We start from the raw sequence: 22,112 nt of genomic DNA on the forward strand, positions 1-22,112 counted from the left end.
TTGTTGGACCCATTCGTTCACTCATGTTCTCTCTATAGCCTGATTGGGTACCTTCAAAGTGTATCAAGAGATTGGTGTAGTGGAGCGAGGTTGTTTCTAGCTGCAGAAGACTAGTAATGCGAGTAGTGTTTACAGAACGGGCAGATATCTGGAAAAGGGCGAAAACACCAGCACACTCTAATGAAAAACACTTTAATAACTGTTTTATTACAGGATAAGAAGGTGGAGATGTTTTAGCAATAAGCTGTCATTAGGATATTTTAAGACAATCACAATATATAAAAGCCAGGTGAGAGTGCAATATGAAAACCAGAGCTCTAAGTACTTAATGAAAAGCATCTGTATCTTTGATTGGCAGTGGAAGCTCGCCTAACCTTTATTACATTTATTGTCATTTGGCATCAACAGGACATTTTGCACAGAACTTGCTCTATATTTTCTCTTTTTGAGACTTGTTTGTAAACCCTAGAGATGCTAGTGTGAGAAAATGTGAAATGCTCAGACCAGCCTGTCTGTGACCAGTGCTATAATTTTATTTGTTCAGGTGGTTTTGTAATTACTGGCGTACGCTGTGCTTTCACTTCCTAGATGGTTGTAAAGGTGCTGAAAGTCGGACTAGGCAGGACTGCTCTGTTTTTTTTTTTTTTTTTTAAAGACTCACAGTTTAAGTCTAGTTATGATGTTCTGCCGTCATCTGTTGATACACTTGAGATAGGTACAGTCATATAGAGAACTGGGGTTACAACAGAAAGTGCAGGAATAATACCGTTGTTATTGGGTGAATAAATACAAGACTGATACAGAATGGGGGGAGTCTCAGGAAACCGTGATAACGATCACCGGGGAAACAAAGAGGAAAGGAATGTACCACAGTCACATTCATTTCAATGTGACTTATGAGCACAAAACTTCCTCTTTTCCTTCAGCCAAAGTACCAAACCTTCAACATTGTTGACTGTAAGTGTGGACCTCCGATCAGCCTACAGATATTATGTACAGATAAATATGTTTGAGTGCACTGTGCAGGTGTGTGTGAATTCCTTGAGTTCTCCATAGCCTACAATACAGGACTGAAATGGGACACTCAGAACATGTTAAAATGGATAATCTTCACTTTAATCAGAGCCACTGTCTAATGCTGGCTCACGACTAAAGCTCTCAATTGCACAACTGATGTTTCTCCCATATTACAGTTTAGAAAAGTTACGATGCATATACAGAGTACTCTATAAGCTAATGCATGGTATACTGTAATGGCATTAAAAGCAACAAGCAAAAAATACAAAACAGTAACTGCACAATAAGTACAAACTGGATATAAAGCAAACGTTTGGAAGCATCCACTAAATGTTTAAACCTCAAGACTGATAAAAAAAAAAAACAGTGCATGGTGTGTTAAGGTCATACTGATTGACATAGAATCAGTATGTACTAACATAGAAGAGCCACCTCCACGGGACAAGACTCGGCAGTCCATCTGCATCTAAAGGTCAAAGGTCACTCTTTCGAGGATGCCAATGTTCACCTTTTGGACAGAGAGGACAGATGGTTTGAAAGAGGGGTAAAAGAAGCCATTTATGTCCACTGTAAGCGACCATCTTTGAACAGAGGCGGTGGTTTACGACACTGTCTGCCATCTATGATCCAGTTTTGAGATCCCTTCCCAGACGCCTTAACGCCCACTCACACCCTGGGCCATCTGACCTCAGGAAATCACATGATAGGGTGGGGCCAGGTTTCACAAAGAGCTCACCCGAAACCCTGGCTGGTTGTGACCCACACCCATTTTCACACCTTGGCTCATGTGATTAGGTAGAGGATCATTAGGGGGTCCATTGTCCCTCTCGGGGGGACACTCCCACAGGGGTTAAATCTGGGTCTCTCCAACATTTGACCCTAGACCTGAAGAAGCTTCTCGGATCAGAGGTGAAACGTCTTCAAGCAACTTAAAGAAGTCCAGACGCTTTTCTTTCCAAGCTCCTTAGTCATACTGATTGATTTTTTAATTATTATGAGGATATTACTACTTTAAAGTCAGTATATAAAAAGATTGCAGTACGGTATGTATAATGGTGACAATGCTACACTTTCGTTTTCACAATTTGCCAACGTTGATAACTTGATGGCTGTAAAACAGGAAAGGAAAAAACCAGCGGATGTGTGCTGTGAAAACAGGCTACACTGCCAACATTGTTCTCTTACAATAGAAAACCAAAATGAGGAGCTCGTAGAGCACATTCCCCTCTGCGAACGCCTTCGGACTAAATGTTTGATCATCTTCTCGACAACATTTGATTTCTAAAAATCTAGCTGGGAATAATGTTTTCCTATTTTATTTTTCTGGTCGCCTCCTCAGTTACTTTTCTGCGTACCCACCAAATGTCCAGTCAAGGTAAGTGAAGGGTTTTCCAAGAGGCTGTGTTCACGATGTGCATGGTACAACTAATTTACAGCTCACGCTGCTGAATGTCTTAGAAACTTAGAGCCATCGTTACAGGTGGAAGCATACTGTAATACCCCATTAATTTAATGGTTCTCACTTTTTATTTTAGATGTTGTAAAGTGATAGATTAATTACTCTAACTGTGGCTCTTAGATTAGTGCTTGATCAGTTTGTAATGTGATCATTGAATTTGATCAGTCAATCTTAAAATTTTTAATAACTCAAGCGAAAAACAAACACACATATATAACAAGACCATCGTGTACAGTTGTGTGGTGAAGGATTATTATTTGTGGATATTTTGTATTTAAAGAATATAAAGCTTTGTGGGATCTAGTCCAAATGTGACAGACATCCATAAAAAACAAATGTTCATTTTATTTGTGGATTTGTTTAAACTTTTACTGCCAAATCACCCGACAGTATCCAAATACTGTGAGAATTAAGTATTGTTGTAACTACTGTTTTATTGATTTTCTCAAACATGTACTGTGTTTCTTACAGATTCTATCTGCACAGAGTATCCTGTGTTCACTCCATCTGCGCTGGTAGTGAAGTACGGTGACCCAGCCAATGTTACATGTGTTGCATGTCAGAAGGACTGCAGTGGAGATGCTTCAGGTTTAGAGCACGCTGTGGGAAAAGTTTCACAAAATGGAACCACGATGTTCTGGACAGTTGACAGACTGACTGAATGGGGCATATCTCTACAGTGCTATCATACCAATGATGCTGGTGATCAGTGTGCTAGCATTCTGAATCCAACTCTTTATCGTAAGTATGCTTACTTTATAACAGGAGACTGAATTTTGCATCATGTTGCATCATTTATTATCAGAATTTGATTTCTTTGTGTTAATACACGGTTAGATGGATTCATGCTCTCAGCAGTTACTGACTAATATCTACCTGTGCTACTCTTTCTTTCCTTGTCTTCTCAGAGCCTCCAGAAAGTGTCTCCATCAGCTTTGTAAACCACACTGAGATGATGTTTGAGAATCAGCAGTACACCCTGCAGTGTAGCGTACAGAACGTAGCTCCTGTTCAAAGCCTCACTGTGACCTTCTACAGAGGAAACACAGCACTGCGTCACCTACAGTCCGACAGTGAACATAAGAAACCAGTGAATAAGACCTTCACTCTGAACATCACTCCCAGAAGAGAAGATGATGGAGCCCAGTACTGGTGTGAAGCCAAGCTGGAGCTGGGACCAGCTGGACCACAGCGCCCTCCAGTGGTGACATCAGAAAAACTCAATGCTACAGTCTGTAAGTCACTGTGGGAAAATTAAAAGAATCAAACCTCAGTTTTATATTCACACCAAACCGACACAGTTTTTTCTTTGTTTGGTATCGCTTCCATATCTGTGCATAATCTTAAACCTTTTGCTGGGAGCAGCTTAGCTTATCTTAGAATACAGACTGAAAATATTAACAGACCGACCAAAACACGTGATTTATACATGTTTATTTGCTCAAATTACCTGTTTGTCTTTTCCTAGATTTTACTACCACAACCAGAAAGCCAGAACCTACAACCATTAAATCAACAAGGTCAACCACAAGAGCCACAACACCCCAAACTACAAAGTCCACAACTACAACCACCAAATCAACTACAAGCTCAGCCACAACAACAACAGCGACCAAGACAGCAGTAATTGCACAAGCAATCACTACACCACAGAGCAGCTCCAACAGAATATTAACTCACAGCTTCATGTGTTTAACGCTTCTGCTCTCTGCTCTCATCTGATTTCATATCAAAAGATTCCATAAGCCTATTATAACAATGAATGTAATTAGATCATAGCAAATACTTCATTCATTTTCTGTATAGCTTCTTAGCTTTAAAGGCAGTGAGTGAGCAGTATTTAAATGAGTTGTTGTTCTATATATGCACACACATAACGAACTAAGGTGAGTAGTTAGAGTTGCTTTCTTTTATTTAGACCATTAGAGTTGTTTACAGCTGTGCTAGAAACACCAACAAGCTGATGTTTCTCAGCTTGTAGTGTCGCTCTGGGATGTCGTCCTCATTTTAATTCATTAGAAATTAAACACCTTCATTTTCCTATAAATAAGAACACGTCCATTCTGACAGTGTTCACATTTATAATCTATTTGTTTTACAAACAAATGAGGAGCAGCAGAAATATAAGTTCAATCTCATAATATTGTCTTTATTTTTCCTTTTGTGCACATTCTCTCAGTCGACTTTAATCTCCGGCATGATCGCAGGAGGAAAAGTAATACTTTACTCTAAGAACTTAGTACATTTAGATATTTAATCATAAATAACACTGCAGGGAAATGTTTTCATTTGAGCTGTCGATGGTCTTTGATGAGGTCACAGCATTACCAAAGTTGCAACAAATCATTTCTGCCAGAGAAAAGTCGGGATCAGTCTGTGCATTAGTCCTGCGAGGATCATGAATGCCAAACTGGTGACCAAACAGTCTGACATTGGACCCATGTACCACATTGCTGATTTGTATATAAATGCACATTATACATTTTGTTTTGCGTTAATGCTTTATTCACTGACAGCCACTATAACAGATCTTCCTGTAGTTACAATAACACCAGTTTTAGCTTCCTTCTATATAATGAAACATATGATCTGAGAATGGCTTTAATCACAGAATTCTGTTTTATGTGTGTATAATGATTTTTCTATGTATGTACACCAAATATGAACCAAAATAAAGTTGTTGATTTTTTTAATGTAAACAACTTCTTCCTCTTGGTCACAACATTTAATGTGTACATGAGAAGTTTCTGTCTTTCTGTTCATTTAGCCTGTTTGAAAAGACAAGTGGCACAAGCTGATTAAACGATTTTTAGACGAAAGAGAGGAAGCTGGAGAACCGCGATAAACCCAAAAGGCAAAGAGAAGCCATGACTTGGTATTATTAGGATACACATTTGTGCATAATATTTAAAGTTGAATATATATGAATTATGAAGAGTTATGACGTATGAAAAATCAAAAGACTTTGAAATATATATGTACAAAATACTGCTGTTTCAACTACACCTGCTTACAGAAATTTAAGATGTGAGTGAAGTTGGACCCCCAACCTTCTTCAAATCCAACAAAAGTGGTATCAAACATTTGTGCTGCAAAAATTTTAGTTTGTGCCGCTATTATTTTAAAGATATTAATAAGAATTTCTAGAGGTCATCAGAGGTCAACCAGTCCCCACATTAAGGAAATCAAACAAAATTGGTGTCAATCAACTGTGCTACGTTTGTGCTACTAAAATTGTTGTTTGTGCTGCTTCTGTTTTAAAGTATTAATGAAAATGTAAAGGTCAAAAGGTCAACCAGCCCCCCACATTACCCAAATCAAGCAAAAGTGGTGTCAAACTTTTGTGCTACGTTTGTGCTGCAAAAATTTTCGTTTGTGCTGCAATCATTTTAGAGATATTAATAAAATAATGTCTTGATGCATGTTCAATCATCCAGGATTACCTTTTGTAAATCCCAAATTGATTCTTGATTCTGTTCATCTGGATGTTGTGTTTTCAGTGGGAGAATGTTTTGTCATCCAAGTGACTTTTTCAGTCTCAGCTGACTGCAGATTTCCCCAATCTTAGTACATGTACAGTCAGTGAAGAGAGATGTTACATCTCCCTTCACTTGCATTCCAGTCACTGAAGGTAGTTTGCAAGAGATTAGAGGATGACCCCAAATTCAGCAACAGAACCAGCCTCAGCACTGATCAGTTGTGTTTGCTTTTGGAACTGTGTGTTAATTCTACCTTTTTCTGTCATGGTCTGGGTGAGTCTGAGTAACTTTCCACAGCATCGGCTCTCCTCCTCTGGGTGGAGCCCTCCTTTGCCTTGAGAATCTAAGTTAGGAATTCTTGTAAATAAAAGTTTTGTTTTTGCAAATCACTTCAAGCCTCTGATCTCTTGGTTCTGCGCTTGAGTCCATTCCACTCCATGGGCCTCTGAGCCATGACAGTTTCACACCCAAGGGTCAGTATTATTGTTCCATTGTGGGTCAGTACTACAGGCAGAAACATGGGTCTGCCATGGGTTCCCCAGTTTCACCCTCCGCGGCCAACGTTTTTTTTTTTTTGCGCATGCGCACAACACCAAACCCAAATTAACTTATTTTTCTCTCATCCAAGGTTATGGTTCTTACGGTTATGGTTAGGGGGTAGGTTTAGGCAAGTTTGCAGACGACACAACTGTGGTAGGTCACATCAGCAACAACGATGAGACCTACTGCAGGGGTGAAGTTCATCTGGCCGAGTGGTGCAGCAACAACAACCAGTACCTGAACGTGGAGAAGACCAAGGAGATCATCATAGACTTCAGGAGAATTCACTCCCTGCACACTCCACTAACCATCAATGGTGCTGCTGTGGAGAGGGTAAGTTCCTGGGTGTGCACATCCCAGAAGATCTCTCCTGGTCAAAAAAGAGAGAGCGATATCCTCACCACCTGGATCACTGTGTGCTATGACTCCTGCACTGGGTCCTGCTGGAAAAAATTACAATGGTAGTGAGAGCAGTGGAGAGGATTGTGGGTACTTATCTTCCCTCCCTGCAGGAGATCTACTGCACCTGGCTCATCTGGAAAGTTCTCTGGATTACAGGTGACTCCACTCATCTGTCCAACAGCTTCTTCAGTTTGCTGCCATCAGAAAGGAGATTGAAGAGCCTCCAAGCTAGAACCAGCAGACTGACAGACAGCTTCATCCATCAGGCTGTCAGGATGCTGAATTCACTTTCTGCTCTCACACACACAAACTCCAGACCTGCATTCACCTCCTCCCTCCGAACCCCCGCCCCCCAAACATACAAAACTGCCCCATCCCCATTTGCACATGAACTTGCTCACAACACTATGATTGTGTTGGAAACTGCTGTTTATACAGTTGTATAGTATTGTGTTGTACATAAGACTTCCATTTTATTCTATCTTTTTATCTTTATATTGTTTTAGTATACTTTAAGGGCCATGTGAGCATTGCAATTTCAAATTCCTGTGTATGATTGTATATATGGTCTTTGACATTAAAGCTGACTTTGACTGTTTCCTCATGTGTTTCTCCTTCCTCTGATCACCTCCTGTGTGTCTTCCATTGTTCAGCGTCAGGTTGTCTGTTTTCAAGGGGGGATGAGTCGGACTACAGAGATGAGGTCAACAGACTGACTGAGTGTTGTTCAGTTAACAACGTCCAACTGAACACCACGAAAACTAAAGAACTTATCTTGGACTTCAGGAAGGGCAGAGCAGACCCGGCCCCACTTTACATTCACGGGAACTGTGTGGAGAGGGAACACTCCATGAGGTTTCTGGGCGTGCAGATCTCTGATGACCTCTGCAAATACCACGGCGGTGGTAAAAAAAGGCCCAGCAGCGTCTCCACTTTCTGAGAGTGCTCAGGAGGAACAACCTGGAGGAGAGGCTGCTGGTGACATTTTACAGAGCCACCATAGAGAGCATCCTAACGTACAGCATAACAACATGGTATGCAGGGTGCTCAGCTGCGGACAGGAAAGTACTGCAGAGGGTCATCAACACAGCCCAGAAGATCACTGGCTGCTCTCTGCCCAGCCTGGAGGTCACTGCAAACTCTCGGTACCTCAGCAGAGCTGGCAATATCATCAAGGACCACTCTCACCCCAGCAACCAACTGTTTGAACTATTACCGTCAGGCCGACGGTACAGGTCACATAAAACCAGGACAAACAGATTCAGGGATAGCTTCTTTCCCAGAGCTATCACCGTAGTAAATAAGCACAAAATCAAATGAACCTGCTTAGCTATACCATACCGTCACTGCCATTATATTATGCTGCTATTCATACTGTCATTATATTAATGCTGCTATCCTGTATATATCGTACTTACTATTGTTTGAGTACTTGCGATTGTTTTATTGTACTTTTTATATTTTACATTTATATTTATTATTGAATCTTGCACCAAGGGAGTGGCACTCCAATTTCGTTGTACTCTGTACAATGACAATAAAGGCTATTCTATTCTATTTCCTGCCCTCCATGTCACTTCAGGTTTCCAAGGTTTTCATCATTTTGTTCAGGGCATGTTCATGTATCTAGTTCATGTTTGTATTTCATAGTTTCTTTCATGCCTGCGCAAAATCATGTTCATAGTCGTCATAGTCTTTTCTAGTGTTGCCGGTTTGGGTCTTAGTTTAGCCCCTGCCACTGTTCAAGTTGTTTTGTTTCACACCCTTGTCATCAGCCCTAATAAGGGCTCGATTTTTGTTTAAGCTTCAGTTCCTCTCACTAGTGTTTGCTAAATGCTAAATGTATAAACACTTAAACTAAAAATTGGAGTCTCTTCAGCAGTCAGTGGTTATACGTTGTTGTTCTACCTGCACGCCATCTGTTAGCTGTAATATTAGTTTTTCAAAGCACTTTATAAATGAGGACTGTAGGGAGGAGAGCCTGTCTGAGTCACCAGGCCAACAAGTTGGAGTCCTGATTTTGTTGCCAGTCTGGGTGCAACGAGCCACAGAATCATCTGGCAAAGCAAATGTTTGCAAGATGTGATCAGTGCTTTTTTATGGAATAAAAATATTCTCTCTTTTCCTAAGCACAACCAAACCAAATAATATTACACTATTATATATTATATATATTTTATTACGTATTATATAAGTTTATATAAAATTACTACTATTTTACTTATATTTTAAATGAAGTTTATGCGCAAGTTCAATAAGGAAGATCTATGGCCTCACATCTGTGCGCTCACAGGTGTTGCCAGTTAAATCTAAGCTTTATCACTTTCTCATACTGTCAATCTGTTTGTGTAATCACTGGTCTAGTCCAGTCACCTTCTCCAGGCCAATCGGCATTCAGGTCAAGTAACTGAAATCTCACATTTTAAGTAAGCTCTGCCTGGGTTTTTTTAGGCAACAAATGTGGATAATGTAAGCTCAGGGAACTAAATAGATTACAGAGAAAGCTTTTTTTAAACGTTAAAAAGAATAATGTTAATCCTTTTGATTATTTTTTAATGCCAGCAGGTCTTCAATGATCTTTGTCAATGATCATGATGTGCATTAAATGCATGTTTTATAAAAAATGCATGTAAAATAATATGGTGCCTATTTGTCTTCTTTGCCTCCTAAAACCTAGAAGCACATCTGCATTTTGTTTAGTCCCTGAAACTTTTAGAAAGAAAGAAATCCGCAAATTATTTCATCCTTCTATTTTTAACTTGTGTTCCACTTTTATATGTTTGTTGTTTAAATCTTTGTGGTCATTGGGAAAGCAGCAAGGCTTAAAAGAATCAGTCAATACTAACGCATACATATCTTCATAAAATGAAGGCAAATGATCAAAGTGTGACTTTTCTTAAAATTTATTTTACAATTACGGTGAGTTTTGAGTCTTGAGTCTTGAACTGGTACCTGTTATCCAACTCAAACCTGTCGACTCATCTAAAAACAGGAAGTCATATTAAATAAAGCTCAGTTTAAGTTATTCAGCTTTTCGTAAGCACTGCTAAACAGTGTTTTTCATCAGTAATGTTAAAATTAAATAAGCCCCTGAAGCACACTGAATTTATTTGTGTATTTTATTGAATAATTAGCCCCTGAAGGAGGAAGATGAAGCTAATCTTGGGAAGAAGTCCTTCTTCCAGAAGATCCCGAACTGCTTTCTTTTCTTTTTTAGGCAGATTTCCTGCAGATCTTTGTTTTGCACTATGAGATTTGTCATGTCGGTGAAAAAGTGTTCATCCTGCACCTCAAGATTCTTACAATGTTTCCCCAGTTCTTCTAATGTTTCTTGCTTTTCATCAGTTTTTTCTTGCACTTCTTTGTTTTTCTCATGCATGTCTTTTTGTCGTCTCTTCAGCAGTTCTTCAAGCAAAGACTGCGTGTCTTCTTGAGATTTTTCCTGCCATTGTTTCTCCTCCTGAATTTCGGTGTTTGCACACTGGGCTTTGTTGTATAACGCTTTCAAATGGATATTTTTTGTCACCATTACTTGGACGTTGCACCGCATATCCCTGCATTTTTTTTCTAGTTGCCGTTTCTCTTCCTCGACTTCAGTGTTTTTGTGCTTCACGTCATTGTAAACTAGTTGCGATTCTGCCTTTCTTGTTTCAAAGTCTTGGAGAATCTGCTGCGTCTTTCTGGGTTTCTTCCAGTTGTTTCTTTTCATTTAGCACGTCTGCATTTTCTTGAAGTGCTTTATCAAAGACTTCCTGCAGTGCTTCCATTTTTATCTCTGTGTCATGGAGTTTGCACTGCATCTTTTGATGAATTCTGTTGTTCCTTCGCTTTAAGCATTTGTGTATTTCTTTTGAGAGCTTAATCAAACATGATATGCAAACCATTGTTTTTCTCGGTGTCTTGAAGCCTGCACGCAATCCCTTTGTGTATTGCTTCCTGTTGCTCCTTTCAACATTTCCTTGTTTCTTCTTCGTGCTTCGTTAAACATTAAGCGCAGACCTTCATTTTTTTTGTCAGTGGCTTGAAGCTTGCACAGCATCTTTTGGTGAACTGCTTCCATGTCTCAAAGTTTGCCTTGCATTTCTTGGTGTGTTGCATCCTGCTTTAAGCATTTTCTTTGCAGCACTTCATCAAACATCACTTGGAGGCCTTCATTATTGCGCTGCATCTCTTGGTGTATTTTTGGTTATCCCAGAGCTTGCATTTCTTGGCTCAGCATTTGTGTTTCTCCTCAGTGGTTATCAACATTACTTGGAGGCCTTCATTTTTTTTCTCAGTGACTTGGAGCTTGGATTGCATCTCGTGATGTATTCCTTCCATGTCTTGGAGTTTGAACTGCATTTCTTGGTGTATAGCCTTCTGCTGTTCCTTCTCTTTTAAAAGTTATGTGTTTCTTTTCAGCATTTCATCAAACATCACTTGCAGGCTTTCATTGTTTTTCTCCATGTCTTGGACCTTGCACTGCATTTCTGTTTTTCTTGTCCTGTTTTTATTTGTCTTTCAATATTTCTGTAAATTGTTTCATTTTAATCGTTTCGGCACTTTTCTCCTCTTGCATTTGTTGAATCCTGTTTGAAGTTTCCAAATTCTTTTTAGTCGATGCTAAACGTTTGGTAGCTGCGAACAAACTGACGTATGGACAGACATGGGTGACTTGAAGTTTCTCTTGCCTGTTTATGACTTATGAAGCTGAGGATTTTTGTTTTATTTTATTTTATTTTGATAGAAGAATTACCAGTAAAGTTTAAATCTCTTTACTACCTTTTTGAAATTTATTATTATTATTATTATATAACATATTATCTGTTTGTCTGTCTTGTGTGAAAAATACATGAAAATGTAAAAGCTGTCTAGCAGTGTCCTTGAAAAAAAAAGACACAGCCAAGTAACAGAAAATTGAGTCACTGAAAGTCACAGCACATTCGAGCAAAACAGCCATTAAATTCTCACATTATGAAGGACTTTAAATACCTCAGAGTACACAACGATAATAAACTGGACTGGGTTAAAAACACTACTGCCCTCTACAGGAAGGGCCAGAGTCGTCTCTATTTTCTGAGGCAGCTGAGGTTTTTCAACATCTGTTGGACAATGGCCAAGATTGTCTCTTGTGGTCAGTGCTATCATCTAAGCTATTGCATGCTGGGGCAGCAGGTTGAGGGTCGCAGACTCAATAAACTGATCCGGAAGGCCAGTAATGTTGTGGGGACGGAGCTGGATCCCCTGAAGTTGGGTTCGGAGAGGCAGATGTTGCCCAAGATAAGGAAAATATTGGACAATACCTCCCACCCACTTCATGACATGCTGGCCAGTAACAGGAGCATGTCCAGTGAGAGACTGAGATTACACAAATACACCACTGAACGACACAGGAAATCACTCCTGTACATCTAATGCACAGTACACACTGCAATAGTCACATTTGTTTTGCTTCTTAAACTCCTGAGCATAAATTCCCTTTATCCATGAGCAGCACTGGCACCTCATTCACAGTTTCACCCAACACTTCCCCTTTTTAAACCCCCAAGAGCTGCCGATGAGAGAGACTGGGAACTGATACAATCTCTATAGCATCCACTTAAGATATAACATCAGTCGTACTGCACACTGCCTGGAGCTTATGTTATCAAATATTTGAAGTGAGAAAATGTACCATAAAAAAAGGTCAATTTGAATTTGATAGCTGTGGTCTGTGCGATAAGTATAATGATGTCCTCATCATGTGGTGACAGATCCGGTGGGCATTACCCTCTGTCTCTCGTTTCCTTTTTTGATTTTGGTCTATAACTTTTGGGATAAATAAAGTGTATATTAATGCTGTCCTGCCATGCTTAGCACTCTGCTTTGTCTCCAAGAGACTGATTCTAGATACAGAGCTGTGCAATTGAGGGTAGCCCGATTCTATCTATCCAATATTTCTCTAGCCAATAAACTAGGGCTGCCACAAACGATTATTTTGATAGTCGACTAGTCACCGATTATTTTTGCGATTAGTCGACTAATCAGATCATCATCCATTGGACGTACAGCGTACAGCTTATTGCACCAGCAGCATCTGCTCTTATATAACTATCATTAGCTTACAGCTTTAAGTGTTTAAGATCTGTGCTAACTAAAAATAAAGACAAGATGATAGTTTATTAAACTTCACCGAAACAATCTGCAAATTTCATTAAAATTTAATAAACTCCTTGCTATCTAAAATATAACAGGACACCGGAGTAAATTCTCGAGCATCTCACACTTCTGATAATCAGCTGTCTGCTTGACGTTTATTCAGTTGTGTAGAAACTATAACTTTAATCAAACCGATTCACTCAGGAACAAATAAAATACTGAAAAAAGCCAAACAATAACATTTTTAAGTTATCTAAGTGACTTATATATCATGTTTAACCTGAGTAGCGAAAGACGGCGGTGGGTTTGAAAATGATTTGCCAGGAGTCCGGTGTTCTCACCGGCTCTAGTGAGCCTTGCCCCCGGCTCGCTATCGAGCTAGTGGGTAACAGACGTCTCCGAAAACGTCGGAGCGCTTTTGAAAATATGTGGTGTCTTGATAAACTGAGCAGATATTTGAGGTTTACACAGCTACATTCCTGCCTGAAAATATGTTAAACGTTTATTTTGTGACCCAGAAAGAATAATAAGAGTAACATTAAAACTAACTAGCTGCCGCCATTGTTGGAAACTGAGCTGGGCTGCGCTATGAATTCTGGGACACAGCTTCTTCTTCTTCGGGGTTTAACGGCAGCTGGCATCCTTGTACATGCAGTGCTGCCATCTTCTGTTTCAGTCCGTTATTACACTCTTAAATCCTGCCACTTATTCCTGCGTCTTTTGTGATCTTACAAAGCTTCAAACGACGCGTCGACTATTAAATCAGTCGTCGACGATTTTGATAGTCGACGTACTCGTGACTAGTTGACTAATCGTGGCAGCCCTACAATAAACCATAGTGCCAATAAAGAAACTTCCGAAAATATCAGTGCCTGAACAAATGGGGGCTGAGTGAACATTACATACAAAAAATTAAATAGCCTTATCTCAGGGCTCGCAAAATTTCAAAGTCCCTGGTAGCCCTTCGGGCAGGGACTCTTCATTTTTTGGTAGCCCAAAATAAATTTAAGTAGCCCGAATAAAAAAGAGAGCAATTTTTTGATTGATGTTTTGTTTCCTGCTTTGTTTCCTTTACAATATTATCCATTAAAGTATAATATTGTAACGGAAACAAAACATTAATCAAAAAATTGTTGAAACACAAATTACAACATTGTATAAAAATTACAATCATCAACTCAAATACTTGGTTCTAATTGAACAGACATATGAACTTGTAAGAACTGTGTAGGACATGAATCAGTCTGTGTCAGATCCTGAATTTGAAATTTCCGCTGAAGTCACGGGTAAGAGGCAAGTGGAACCAAGATCGAGGCCATTTGCTTTTTGAAGTTTGCAAAGACTGCTAAATTGTGCCAGTGGTAGTTCACTCTTTGCAACATAGTACGCTGTTCTAAACAGATTTTTCAGGTTTATTTTTAGTATGTTATTTGCAATTGGTGTTTGTTCTGGGAAAGATATTGCAGACTGAGCAATAATGCATTTCTTGCATTTCTCATGGGTTCTAATGGGAGCCTTTCTTAAAATTACTGGTCCCAGTAACAAAGGCGCTTGTCGACTCAGAAATCGAGGGAAAACCAACAACACACCCGGCAGAACATTACGTTATTTACACGGTGCACATAAGTGGTCCGCATGTCGGCATTCGCTGTCAAAATAAAAGACGCGCACCAGATAAGAAGTTGCAACGCGCGTTTGCGTCCATATAAAAGGCACTGTTTCTGTCCGCTAGAGTGGGATTTTCACGGCACATTCTGCACCACATCTCTGTGCGTTCATCATTTGTTTGAAGCCAGCTCACCTCCTGCAACCACTTTTCCGAGAATACGTGCTTCTGTTGTGGTTTGGACTCCTGACATTTCTTTGGAGGTGGAGGAACACCAAAGTAATTGCTTAAAGGAGCTTGCTTCTTCGACATCTTTAAGAGTTCTAAACAAATGTCTGTCCTCCTCCAGAAAATCTTATGTACGCAAACACGCGTTGCAACTTCTTATCTTGTGCGCGTTTTTTTTATTTTGACAGCGAATGCGCACCTGCGGACCACTTATGTGCAGCCCTGGTTATTATTTAGCTCGTCATGTTGCAGCCACAGAAATTCTTTTGTCCATGAAACCATAAAGCTGCACTTTCTTTTTGCCTCATAGTCTGATTTGTCATAACTTTTCTGTTTTGTGGTAAGCTTTTCTTTGGCTGTCACTTCTTCACCCTGACCTGTCTTATTTGGCTCAGCAGAAGCCCAAATTCAAACGCGATTTCAATATGTCACATATTGACAGTGGCTCACCAATGCCAATGACATAATTACCCAGCTACATTTCCAAAAGAATGCAAAAGCATTGACATATATTTTTCCTTCCTATGATAGCCCGACGGGCAGGGCAGAGATAGATTTTGGTAGCCCGACTGGAAAAATTGCTAGCCCTGGGACGTTGGGCTAGCAATTTTGCGAGCCCTGCCTTATTCTTTTCGTAGGCATCCTGATGGCTACAAAGTGTAAAGAGATTTAAAAATGTACACAAAATCTTCCTTTCTTACTGACTGAGGAATTTCTATATTGATAGGAAGGTACTGAGATGGCACAGGAATTAAATCAAGTTGTTCATTCACAAGAAGCCATTGTTCATTTAAGGAAGTCTTTTGTTATCAGCGTTATCAGCTGTTCTATCAACCAGGTCTCTGATACAGGAAACACACAGTGTTAGGAGAGCCAAAGCTACCATGACGCTTGTTATCAGGGACATTAAAAGAATATTTTTATTTCTATCCAAAACTCTCTTTGTCAGCCAATGTCTCCAGTTTGTGAGCAGCAATACTGTTAAGAATGAATGCACAACATCTCTCACACACAACTTTCTAAGCTAATATGACACACTAGAGTAATCTTTAAAACACGTCCCTAGGGAGCATCTGAGTGATTTAACAAAACACTTTTTCCTGTGTTTCCTGTGTTCATGTTCGGTGCCTCATGTGGAGACAGTCTGGCTCTGTAAATTGAAATGGCAGAGCACAATGTACACCCTCGATGTCTTTGTCTGTGTGGAAATCTGTTTAACCCTTTGTGTTGTTATTGTGGTTCTGGAATCCTCTTTGCAATGGCTGACATGGATCCAAGTGGCGCAATCTTTGACCTTACCTGCTGTCTGGGTTTAAAGTACAGGGTGGGCCATTTATATGGATACACCGTAATAACATGGGAATGGTTGGTGATATTAAAGTCCTGTTTGTGGCACATTAGTATATGTGAGGGGGCAAACTCCTCAAGATGGGCGGTGACCATGGTGGCCATTTAGAAGTCGGCCATCTTGGATACAACTTTTGTTTTTTCAATAGGAAGAGGGCCATGTGACACATCAAACTTATTGGTAATGTCACAAGAAAAACAATGGTGTGCTTGGTTTCAATGTAACTTTATTCTTTCATGAGTTATTTACAAGTTTCTCTTTGTTCACAGCCATTGACATGTCGAACAGGTTAACACGTGAGGAGCGGATCGAAATTGTGTTGATATCTGGTGAACGCAGTAACCGGGTCATTGCAGCAGATTTCAATGCAAGACACCCTACGAGACCACCCATCTCCCATGCTACAGTTAGCAAACTGCTTGCTAAGTTTCGTGAAACTGGTTCAGTGTTGGATTTGCCAACATGTGGATGCAAGAAAACTGTCACTAATGAAGAAACATCAGTGGCTGTCCTAGCTTCATTCAGCAAGAGCCCACAGCGTAGCACTCGCCGCATGTCACTGGAGAGTGGCATTAGTCGAACATCCCTTCGGCAGATATTAGCTACTCACAAATGGCACCCTTACAAACTCCAGCTACTGCAGCATCTCAACGAGGATGACCCAGATCAGCGCACAGAATTTGCAGAATGGGCAAAACAAAAATTGGAACAGGACCCTCAGTTCATGCAGAAGATTTTGTTCAATGATGAGGCAAACTTTTATGTGAATGGTGAAGTTAACAAACAAAACCACCGCTATTGGTCTGACACTAACCCACATTGGATGGATCCCTCCAAGACTGTTGGAACAACAAAAGTGATGGTTTGGTGTGGTATATGGGGTACAACGATAGTGGGTCCATTCTTCATCAATGGAAACCTCAAGGCCACTGGATATTTGAAATTGCTACATGATGATGTGTTTCCCTCTTTATGCACTGAAGCTGGCACGTTCCCTGAGTTTTTCCAGCAAGATGGTGCACCACCACATTATGGGTGCCAGGTCTGAGCATTCCTAGATGAACAGTTTCCTGGAAAGTGGACTGGTCGTCGTGGGCCAGTTGGATGGCCCCCAAGGTCTCCCGATTTGACCCCCTTAGACTTTTATCTTTGGGATTATCTGAAGGCAATTGTCTATGGTGTGAAGATACGAGATGTGCAGCACCTGAAACTACAGATACTGGATGCCTGTGCTGGCATTTCTCCTGCGGTGTTGCTATCAGTGTGTGAAGAGTGGGAGAAGAGGGTTGCATTGACAATCCAACACAATGGGCAGCACATTGAACACATTTTATAAGTGGTCAGAAACTTGTAAATAACTCATGAAAGAATAAAGTTACGTAGAAACCAAGCACACCATTGTTTTTCTTGTGACATTACCAATAAGTTTGATGTGTCACATGGCCCTCTTCCTATTGAAAAAACAAAAGTTGTATCCAAGATGGCCGACTTCTAAATGGCAACCATGGTCACCACCCATCTTGAGGAGTTTGCCCCCTCACATATACTAATGTGCCATACAGGACTTTAATACCACCAACCATTCCCATGTTATTATGGTGTATCCATATAAATGGCCCACCCTGTAGAACCTGGAATGATCCCTACAACTGTTTCTGCTTACAGATGATTCTCTTCATTTAGCAGGGCTTTGGCTACTGAGTCTTAATCCTGTGTGCTAGACGGGAAAAGCTCCCTCCAATTTCATATGGCACTAAACTTCAAGTAATATGTTTTATCATCACATCAAGTCCATTTGGAGATGATCAAAAGACTTATCCAGACATGAATGTGCTGCCTGTAAAATTTGGATACCTGTACCTGGATTATTAGTTCTACAAACCATTAAAGATTTGCAAAATTTTTGATAATAAATTTGCAACTTTTGTGGTACTATCCCTCTTTCTGACTTGGAGTTCTTCCATCATTTATCTCATAATATAGACAAATATGACATGTATCATGAAAACAAAAAGGATCAACAGACTGTTCTGTCCAGAAAAACTTAAGTTACCAGATATATTATCAGTATATGTCTCAGTCACAGAAGTAGGTTGGATTAAAATACAGTAAAAGAGGCTTAACTGATTTTTTTTTTTACACAAAAGGTTCACAACAGTTCAACCAAAGGTCTCCTATAAGCTACAGCCCCACACTCCAACACAAATTACTGTCCTGATGAGGACACTCATATGATCTTTTTCTTATTATTTAGGTATGACTAGAAAGCTGAAAACACAACGCAAAGATGAGAACCAGTACACCTCAAGGTGCGTGGAGCCAAAGGGTGAAGAACTGAGGAAAAGTCCCACCTCTGAAACATAAGGGTAAGTTTAACTTCATCACATGAAACAGACTCAGACAGTCAGATTGCCTTCTTGGTGATGGGTACAGTCTTGAACTAAATATTTCCAGAGTGAAATTCCTACATGCTTTCAGTCACACGTTTTTTCAACAAGAATGTTAAAGTCACACACCAATAGAACAAAAAGGTTACAGTATTTTTTGGACCCAAAGACACACCAGATTATAAGGCGCACTATCAACAAATGGGTCTGTTTCATACATAAGGGTTGTTGTTGCAGTTTATTAATGACTAACCTCGTATTGTGGATGGATTGTCTCAGTTGTTCTCCTGACTGAAGTTTGGTCCATTTACAGAATCCTGCCATGCGATCGCATTTGTCCCTAACCATCAGGAACCCTCATGTTAACTTTTATTGAGTGGAAAAAGTTAGCATTCATCCTCCAGCTTCACTTTGTTTATGTTATGCTAACATAGCTGTGTTGCTAGCGATCACGTAGCACATCATTACATACCAGCTAGTTCAACTTCAGTAACCCTACAAACGTCACTGCTGTTTAGTTTTCTGTCTTCATTTATGTCGGAAGTAATAGCAGAGCTGTACGTTTTAGTTTTTTTAAATTTAGAAATCTCTCAGTCAGAACATGACATATAATGTTTGGAAACTAGCGAGCTAACTTCCTGCTAACTTCTAACTCCATTAAATTTAATAAATTCTGTTTTCATGGATGCCTGGATGTTAAACTTAATAGTTACAGCTGGTAAATGTTGCAACGCTGATCATTTTATTAAAGATGAAAGACTTTAGACAGTTTTTAACTCAGTGATGCAGCAGTGTTCATTTGACTTTGGGACCTGAAGCGGATGGAGTTTTGGACCCAGATTACTCCAAATCCGCAAGGCTCCTGACTACAGTAGCCGTAAAGCCGTTAAGTTGTTCTAAACCATTTTTTTTACAGATTTTTGAACTTCGTGTATCACTTAAAATCGGTTCGAGGTCTGTAAGCACAATCAGAATTCATACATAAAGCGCACCGGATTATAAGGCCACTGTCAATTTTTGAGAAAATTAAAGGATTTTAAGTGGGCCTTATAGTGCATAAAATATGGTAAATGAATTGAAATACAATTTCTTTTCTACTACAATGATCTGCCCTCATATGCTTGTACATGGGTTGAAACGTACAGAGAATGGGGGGTGAAAAGAGGAACTGCAGAACTGATACAGTTGTCTGTGAAGATTCTCAGTAATAAAGGTTATCGTAGTCTAAGGAGCTTGGAAAAAAAGCGTCTGGACATCCTTAAGTTCCTTGAAGAGGTTTCACCTCGCATTCGAGAAGCTTCTTCACTTCTAAGTGCAATTGGTGGAGAGTCCCAGATTTTAAGCCCTACGGGAGTGTCCGCAAGACAGTCATGGACCCCCTTTAGAGAAGTCCAGACGCTGTTCTTTCCAAGCTCCTTGGACAACTGATACAGTTGTTACTGTTATGCAAGGCTGGAACTTGGTACTTACAATAGGCAGCATCCGAGGAGTGTTAGAAAACAGTGATAAAGGTCTCCAGGAAGGGAAGAGGAAAGGAATGTACCGCCCATTCATTTTTACTGTGACTTATGAGCACATAAATTTCTTCCTTAAGCCTGAACTACCAAACATTCAGTATTGTTGCCTCTAAATCTGGACTACCTATAATCATACACAAATAAATTTATAAATGTGTCTAAGTGACTTTACTCCAATAGAGGTATTTTTCAGCCAAGCGGTCAGAGTATACAAAGGAGCTCACGGTGACTGCAAAGCGATTTAATGTTCTAACTAAGGCCTGTAGAGTCTAACATATAGCATAAAGCTTCTGCTTTTACACAGGTGATCCCACGTGTTGATGATCAAATATTCAGGTGCATTTGATTAGCACCTCCTGCCTCTCACACTCTTGATTCTTAAACGAATAATAACGACTTGTTAATCTTTCGTCATCCTGCCTGTAAGATTCTCGTTTGTGTAACCTTTGTCTCACCGCTTTTCCTCAGAGCTCCATCCAAGCCTCCATCTTCATCTCTGGGGGAGTCCCATCCTAACTCCTATCACTGCTGGGATCCTGTTGTGATTTGATGGGTCATTGGCATTTAATCATCAAACTGTGCATCTCTGTATCTTTGCCTCAATAAATGTCTTGCTGATGCCTTTGGTTTATTTGGTTTAGCTTAAGTACAAATTTCAAATTTCTAGTTTAGTTATTTCATTTCAGATTCTGGTGTTTGCTTGTGATGGGCATTATGTTCAAACAATGTCAACCTTTGGTTATAATAGACGATGCATATTTTCCACTGGTGGCTACATCATTTTTAACAAACCAGCAAAAGTGCACAGTCCTTTAAATCCATGCAATAAGGTTTCTAGAGACCATCTAAAGCAGAGTTGGGCAATTAATTTAACATGACAAACTGGATCGCATCACTAAGCTGAACTCAGTTCTGTTCAATATTAATTTGATCTTTTTTCAAAGTGTTGGTGAGAGTCGAGGCCACAGTTAGGCAATTAAAGATAAAACAGACAGTGTTAACCAGTATTCACCCAAATAATTGTGAACAACATTTGCCCATGAAACACACTATATTATGCTATATTATGAAAGAACAGGTAACTATAGCTGTCATAAAAATGTGGTCAGGCAAAATTGCAGCAGCTTCCCTGATCATTTTACTAAGATAAGTGAAGAGAAAATGATCTAAATATCTTAGCCCAGCACCAATTTAGCTCTTTATTTAATAACTGCAAATCTCCATAGATAATTCCAGTCAGTTTCCACACCTATGTGCCAGGTAATTATGTTTAGTTGATATTTTTATTCATTGGTACAGCACACAGTCATTACACTAGGATATTTAGATCATTTTCTCTTTATTTTTTATGTACTTCAAAGGTCAAAATATTCACAACCTGAACCTAAAATTTCTCTTAATATACCAAAGTTATGATGCATTAAAAGTCTGCTGATTTTGGGACTTTTCCAGATTTGCTTGTCTTTATGTGGAGTGGCACACTTTACAACATTTCTCTTTGCTTGTTCTAACGCTGCCTCTCGTTCTTCGTCAGTTCTAAAAGCCGTCGGCTCGGCCTCGGCTATCGCCTTCAATGTGACGGCCTACCATCGCTCGCTGCGCTCCTTCCTGCCTGCCAAAGAAAACCAGAAAATAACCTCATCAGTCATCTACTTCATGTGGAACCTGGTGCTCTTCTCTTCTCGTCTCACTGCCCTCGCTCTTTTCGCCTCCGTGCTGCTCTGCTTCATCTGACTGATATTTGCATCCTCTGTGCTGTGTGGTGCTGGAAGATGAGCACACATCCTCCTGATTTTGTAAAAGAGTCCATGTCAGCTTTAATTATAGCTGCCTGTGTTGTTGCAGTTTATGTCCTATGTCTAATATTTAAATTTATTTATTATAGTCTTTCATCCAAACCCCGAAAAAGACAACACAGAGCAACAACCCGAAGATGAGGTGGGATTTTGTATGCTTGTCCCTGCACCAAAGATTGCAGACCACCGTCCATCCTCCCCATCAGCACACTGCAA

The 22,112-nt window shown here is 39.9% G+C and overlaps 1 protein-coding gene across 2 annotated transcripts; it reads left to right on the top strand.

Annotated features, from left to right (window-relative positions):
* Nucleotides 1-1,913: 1,913 nt before the first annotated feature.
* Nucleotides 1,914-4,566, top strand: LOC308395209 (intercellular adhesion molecule 2-like). Of its 2 annotated transcripts, XM_080879957.1 has the most exons (5): nt 1,914-2,060; nt 2,357-2,392; nt 2,948-3,217; nt 3,385-3,711; nt 3,945-4,566. In XM_080879957.1, exons 2-5 carry the CDS (start codon nt 2,380-2,382, stop codon nt 4,196-4,198), a joined length of 864 nt encoding a protein of 287 aa, XP_080736083.1. In that variant the 5' UTR covers nt 1,914-2,060; nt 2,357-2,379; the 3' UTR covers nt 4,199-4,566. The 2 variants fall into 2 exon arrangements, with proteins under 2 accessions (XP_080736083.1, XP_080736082.1); XM_080879956.1 differs by having other exon boundaries at nt 1,914-2,392.
* The last annotated feature ends 17,546 nt before the right edge of the window (nt 4,567-22,112 follow it).

This window comes from Rhamphochromis sp. 'chilingali' (assembly GCF_963969265.1).
Source record: "Rhamphochromis sp. 'chilingali' genome assembly, chromosome: 4".
Lineage (NCBI taxonomy): Eukaryota > Metazoa > Chordata > Actinopteri > Cichliformes > Cichlidae > Rhamphochromis > Rhamphochromis sp. 'chilingali'.

Excerpts from the sequence above, each read along its gene's own strand:
- LOC308395209 (XM_080879956.1), top strand. The coding sequence starts at position 2,320 with ATGTTTTCCTATTTTATTTTTCTGGTCGCCTCCTCAGTTACTTTTCTG. Across the intron at positions 2,393-2,947 it reads CCACCAAATGTCCAGTCAAG|ATTCTATCTGCACAGAGTAT; the intron begins GTAAGTGAAGGG and ends TGTTTCTTACAG. Across the intron at positions 3,712-3,944 it reads AAAACTCAATGCTACAGTCT|ATTTTACTACCACAACCAGA; the intron begins GTAAGTCACTGT and ends GTCTTTTCCTAG.